The sequence below is a fragment of the Octopus sinensis genome, linkage group LG4 (genome assembly GCF_006345805.1).
Source record: "Octopus sinensis linkage group LG4, ASM634580v1, whole genome shotgun sequence".
In the NCBI taxonomy this organism is placed as follows: Eukaryota; Metazoa; Mollusca; class Cephalopoda; order Octopoda; family Octopodidae; genus Octopus; species Octopus sinensis.
In genome coordinates this window covers 152,392,380-152,398,379 of record NC_043000.1, presented here as the reverse complement: position 1 = coordinate 152,398,379, position 6,000 = coordinate 152,392,380, and the positions used below count along the sequence as shown (strand labels likewise).

The 6,000-nt window shown below is 38.1% G+C and overlaps 1 protein-coding gene across 1 annotated transcript in view; it reads right to left on the bottom strand.

The window, feature by feature from the left end:
• Window positions 1–1,348: 1,348 nt before the first annotated feature.
• Window positions 1,349–6,000, bottom strand: part of LOC115210606 (cubilin-like) — a 267,655-nt gene continuing 263,003 nt past the window's right edge. The window contains exons 67-68 of the mRNA XM_036502575.1: window positions 2,229–2,488; window positions 1,349–1,640 (exon numbers count right to left, since the gene is read on the bottom strand). Coding sequence (XP_036358468.1) covers window positions 1,527–1,640; window positions 2,229–2,488 — 374 coding nt within the window. The 3' untranslated portion in view covers window positions 1,349–1,526. The remainder of the gene's footprint in view (window positions 1,641–2,228; window positions 2,489–6,000) is intronic.

Sequence of the window (6,000 nt, the reverse complement as noted above, 5' to 3'; positions counted from 1 at the left end):
ATTGTGGGACCGGGCTGCGTGTTGCATCCTTGAGCAAGACACTTTATTTCACATTGCTCCAGTTCACTCAGCTGTAGAAATGAATTGAGATGTCACTAGTGTCAAGCTGTGTCGGCCTTTGTCTTTTCCTTGGATAGCATCCGTTGCATGGAGAGGAGAGGCTGGTATGCATGGGTGACTGCTGGTCTTCCATAAACAATTTTGCCCAGACATGTGCCTCGGAGGGGAACTTTCTAGGTGCAATCCCATGGTCATTCATGATCAAAGGGGGTCTTTATATATGTATATATATATATATATGTGTATATATATATTTAATAAATGCACCCTTTTAAAGCCTAGCTAGGCTCATGGGCCCGGTTTCCCGGTTTCTATGGCATATGTGTTCCCCAGCTGGATGGGACGCCAGTCCATCACAGCATTACTCATTTTTGCCAGCTGAGTGGACTGGAGCAACGTGAAATCTCAAAATCCAGAATATAGGATGGTACTTTTCAGAAGGTGACAATGCAAGTCTGGTTTGTTAGAACAATTGTTGATTTGTCTCCCAACATCATTTCAACTTTCTGCTTAGGTCCTGATATTTCTTAATTTTTATCAATTTCTTTGGTATCAACTCTGTTATCACAAGGAATTGTGAAAGATCATGATCTACTGTTTGTTTATTTTGTCCCCTATAATCATATCTGTTCTTCTTGCTGCAATAATATGCTCAGTCTTTATGGGAAAATTCCATAAGACCTTGTAATTTTTATTCTCTGTCACAGCCTCTGGTCCATGTTCATATCACTTACCTTTTATTTCAAGACCACTCACTCAGCCAACATTCCAATGCACTCTTTTACCAATACAATCATGCATGCATTTATACCCTTTTTCCATGCTTACTAAGCAAATATGAAGACTTACATATGTTTAATTCTAGAATTAGATGTTATACAAGAAAAAATCTTTTTGTGGTGCTTATCACTAAGGTCCTTACCATATCTATTTCCGACAAGATTTAGTTAAGTATTGATTTGAGTTACAGTTTACAGAGGGATTTCAAATCACAGTTTTAATTCATTGCTTCAAATTCTTGTTTTATTTTTTTACTCTTTTACTTGTTTCAGACATTGTAACTGTAGCCATGTCAGAGAACTGCTTTTTAGTTGAAGAAATCGACCCCTGGACTTATTCTTTGTAAGCCTGGTACTTATTCTGTCGGTCTCTTTTGCTGAACCACTAAGTTACGGTTCAGTTGTGAAGTGATGGTGGAAGGACAAACACAGACACAAACACACAAATATATACACAGAGCCATGCCTGCACCTATAGAAATTGATAAATAAAAACAAATTCTAATTTTGAATATAAATAACTTTACTTTTTAAAAACAAGTACATTAAGATTCAACTGTTCATACTTCAAAATTGTCAGTAAAGCACAAACACACACAAAAAAGAGAAAAAAAACAAATCTAATTAATTGAATGTGAACGGATGTGATTCTATGATCCAAACGGGCTGCATATGAAATCTAAATGTTTATTTCCACTCACTTATATACCGGATTATGAATTTTGGAGCTTTGTAAATGCCATCAACTTTTAAGATCACACTCAACACATTTGATGGTGATATAATAGTATCTGGTTGATCCTGGAAAGGAGAAATAATAATAATAATATTAATAATAATAATAATAATATATTTACAAAATGTCCTGAACTTACAAATTTCATTAGTTTCAACTATATTACATAAAACAAAAACTGAAATTCTAAATAAGTTACAATAAATGATTTTAGAGCTACATTTAATTTGATAATCAGTTCACTTCATATCACTGTTATGTTGAATTGTAGGCTGGGTAATATTTATTTTATTAAATTTGAAAATAGGAGTATCAGTGATGAGTAATCTCTTTAATGATAATCTTAAGTAGAAGATGATATTATAATTAAGAACTGGAAACATATGAATATGTTGGTAAAACCCCAAAGTATAGTTTGGACAAATTTTCATAATGATCAAGGTTATAAACTATTTAAAAAAAATATATAGGAAAGGAACTTAAAATTTGAAGTGACATATTAATCTTGCCTTAAAATTTTACAAAGTCCTTTCATCTTTTCTTGGTTATCCTCATCACGATAAAATAGTTTGTGCTCAAAAAATCTTAACCACTTCTTAAAAATTTGGAGATTAGCTCAATAGACAGAGACACTTAATAAAAAGGAAACTTACTTGTCCACAATAAGAACCGATGAAATTTTGGGGTCCTTTTACACCACTGTAAACACTGACATAATTTGTAGTACAGCTAACTGTTGTGTTTTTGTCATCCAAACTAATCTGAGAGAAATCCAGTTTTATCTTTCTGCCGTGTGGCACGGTAATCTTCCAAACACATTCTGTATTGCTCAAACTGAAGTTGCTGTTTAGTCTATAATTTGGACTGGCAAATGTTCCGTTGACGGTTGTCAGATTTCCACCACAACCACTTTCTGTCAATGTGTTAATTGGAGAAAATTATAACAAACATTGTAAACATATTGAAAAGAAAAGGCAGAGAGTATTAAATTCAATCCTAAATCTTTGGCATTAGTAGTAGTAGTAGTAGTAGTAGTAGTAGTGGTGGTGGTTGCACAGGCGGCGGTGGCAGTGGCGGCAGCGGTGGAGGAGGAGGAGGAGGAGGGGCAGGAGGAGGAGGAGAAGCAGGAGGAGGTGCAGGATCAGGTGCAGGAGCAGGATGAGGAGGAGACTCTGTCAAGCAAAATATCACAATTTATTGCTAAATGGATCTTGTTCAGCACTTGTGGAATCAAGACTTATATAGGCTTTCCAGACAAATTATCTAAATTATTTTACTGCAACTCTAAATATCTCTAACAGAATCATTTTGTTTTATGGTGTGTTATGTAATTTCTGTCATGCACTTATTGTCAAATTTATACAACCAGATAATTAAATGCAGATAACTAAATAACTAACTAGAGAGTAGATATAATTTTAATGATACCAAGAACCAAATGAAACGTCTGAGGGGTGTTTGTTAATGTTTTCCCCTAACCAACTTCTCAAGGACTGGGATAAATGAAACTTGATATAATTATTATTCTTTTTCTATATGGCCACCACCAATGGTGACACACTTCTCCATTGTTTTATGCAGCTGTGAAGACCTCATCTGTAAAAGTCGGTAGGTTGTGTCTGGAACAAATTCTTTACCTCAGAAATAAGTTCATTATCTGACGGAAGTCAGATGGTGCAAGATTGGAACAGTAAGGGGGATGAGGAAGGATTTCATAGCCACAGGAGTGTACTGTCATTTGCGCAACATGCACATTGTGAACTGGGGTGTTGTCTTGGAGGAGGTGGACTCCTTTGGTCAGCATGCTATGCCTTTCTGCTTTGATGGCATCCTGCAATTTCTGCAGCAGAGAAGCATAATATGCCTCATTAATTATGATGCCCTTTGCCAGAAAATCCATCATCACTACTCCCCACTGGTTCCAAAAGACTGTGAGCATCACCTTGCCTGTTGAAGGTTGGACACAAGCATTCTTTGGCGGTTGTGAGTTATCATACTTTCATTGCTTCGACTAGACTTTAGTCTCAGGACCATAGTGATGGACCCATGTTTTATCCTGTGCGATAAGTCTGCTGAAAAAGTCCTCCTTGTTTTCTTGGCACATTGCCAAAAGAGCCTGAGAGCAATTGACTCATTCCTGCTTCTGAAAATATGTGAGCATCTGGGGAATCCATCATGCAGCCAACTTCCATATGTGCAAATGGTTGTGAATGATTTTTTCCACAGACCCTACACTTATCTTCATTCCTTAGGCTAGTTGCTGAATGGTTATGCAGCAAACCTCCAGAATGGCAGCTTCCACTTTATGGACGGTGTTGATATCAATGGCAGAATGTGGTCATCCAGGAATAGTAGTTTCCACCGATGTCCAACCAAATTTGAAAGTGCAATGCCAGTGCTTGACTATGTCGTATGATTGTACATCATCACCATGAACTTCTTTCATCTCATCAAATGCCCCTTTTGGTGTGTAACATTTCAAGTATAAGAACCTGATCACTGATCTGCATTCAACTGCCTCCTTTATAATAGCTTAGTCCACTTCAGCAGCCTTAAAAAGCAAACAAATACAAGTGGAAAGCTGCAATTTACAATCATCATCATCATCATCATCATCGTTTAACGGCTGCTTTCCATGCTAGCATGGGTTGGATGATTTGACTGAAGTCTGGCGAACCAGATGGCTACACCAGACTCCAATCTGATCTGGCAGAGTTTCTACAGCTGGATGGCCTTCCTAATGCCAACCACTCCGAGAGTGTAGTGGGTGCTTTTACGTGCCATCAGCACGAGGGCTAGTCAGGCGGTACTGGCAGCTGCCACGCTCAAATGGTGCTTTTTATGTGCCACCTGCACAGGAACCAGTCCAGTGGCACTGGCAACAACCTTGCTCGAATGTTTTTTTCACGTGCCACCAGCACAAGTGCCAGTAAGGCGACGCAGGTAACGATCATGCTTGAATGGTGTTTTCAATGTGCCTACGGCATGGAAGCCAGCTTGTTGCTCTGGCAACGATCTCACTCGTATGGTACTCTTAGCACTCCACAGCAACGGATACCAGTCATCGAATTTATTTCGATTTCGATTTCACTTGCCTCAACAGGTCTTCGCAAGCAGAGTTTAGTGTCCAACAAAGGAAAGGCACACAGAAGTGGACTGGTTACACCCTGGCAAGTTTATGCGCTTGCCGAGTCTTCTCGAACATAGCATATTTCCAGAGGTCAATGTGACATGCAAAGACATGTACCATTATAACAGTACAAGTTCCGTTTTCTGCAATAATCAGAAGTGGATCAGGGGGAATCTTTAATGAGCACCCATCATAACTAGGTCAAAATCCTGATACTTCATTGATCAGACACACATTTTCTCTTTCTAAGTGTCTTAGAGAAATACTAACTATATAGGTTCTTATGAAGTATTAATATGCCAATGCTAAAAGATAAAATATGAATGTCAGAACTTCTTTTGACGCTACCACACTATAATGGAAGCACTCCGTTGGTTACGACGATGAGGGCTCCGGTTGATCCGAATCAACGGAACAGCCTGCTCGTGAAATTAACGTGTAAGTGGCTGAGCACTCCACAGACACGTGTACTTTTAACGTAGTTCTCGGGGATATTCAGCGTGACACAGAGAGTGACAAGGCTGGCCCTTTGAAATACAGGTACAACAGAAACAGGAAGTAAGAGTGAGAGAAAGTTGTGGTGAAAGAGTACAGCAGGGATCACCACCATCCCCTGCCGGAGCCTCGTGGAGCTTTAGGTGTTTTCGCTCAATAAACACTCACAACGCCCGGTCTGGGAATCGAAACCGCGATCCTATGACCGCGAGTCCGCTACCCCAACCACTGGGCCATTGCGCCTCCTACCACACTATAAATCTAGGGTACCATCTGTAAATGAGGAAATTATTGTATTCATCATTGCACTGGATGCTGGTTATTCTACATCTATGCATTTCTATTTTTCCTGATTGTCAGTTTCTCTCCTCCTTTAAATCCTAATATTTGCTTAAAATTTCCTTTGAACTGGAAACGAATAATGATAATAATCAAGTTAAACTAATTGTAAAACTATGTGGAAGGTAATAAAAAATTCACAATATAAAAAAAAAGACAAGGTTGACTTAGTTAATAAGAGATCATCTGTTGGGTGAAAGATTGTCTAATAAAAACCATTACTACAACCAAACCTGTCTTTATATATATATATAGTAACAAAGGGTAAAATTAATTAATTAAGAAATAATCAATAAATTTCACCAAGTAGAATTCGGTATGAAAACAGGACCGTTATACGGTAAATTTTAGTAATACTAATAAAAAGGGTTCAGCAAAAGAATTGCCTCACCACACACCGAAGTTCAGAAATAGCAGTCAAAAATCTTAGCCATTTCTTCTACTTTAAAAAGGGTCTTCCT